Source organism: Penaeus monodon, chromosome 19 (assembly GCF_015228065.2).
Source record: "Penaeus monodon isolate SGIC_2016 chromosome 19, NSTDA_Pmon_1, whole genome shotgun sequence".
NCBI classification, from domain to species: domain Eukaryota; kingdom Metazoa; phylum Arthropoda; class Malacostraca; order Decapoda; family Penaeidae; genus Penaeus; species Penaeus monodon.
Window position 1 is genome coordinate 40,849,252 of NC_051404.1, and position 320 is coordinate 40,849,571.

The 320-nt window shown below is 45.6% G+C and overlaps 1 protein-coding gene across 1 annotated transcript in view; it reads right to left on the reverse strand.

Moving 5' to 3' along the window:
* Positions 1-320, reverse strand: part of LOC119585239 (putative uncharacterized protein MYH16) — a gene marked incomplete at its 5' end in the record, with an annotated part of 81,296 nt that overhangs the window by 17,514 nt on the left and 63,462 nt on the right. The window contains 1 exon segment of the mRNA XM_037933898.1: positions 79-308. Coding sequence (XP_037789826.1) covers positions 79-308 — 230 coding nt within the window.

Below are 320 nucleotides of genomic sequence, written 5' to 3' on the forward strand. Positions count from 1 at the left end.
CGAAACACAAAAACAAATATGCATAACCAAGCCATGCAAACCCTAAACCTTTACAGACATCATACACAAAAAACTTACTCTTGTAGCTCCATGATCGTCTTGTCCTTAGCAAACTGTTCTTCCTGGCCCATCTGCATCACCTGGAGTAGTCTCTCTGCCTCAGACTGTGCTGCACGGACATCTGATTCTGCCTTTGCTCGTGCCTTACTAAGTGCGTCAATTTCTTTTTCCTTCTCACCAAGTGCCTTTCTCATTTCTGCAAGTTGCTTGTTGGCTTCTGATGGTGGAGCTCCATCTGCTGCATGGGCCTGGAAGTTCAA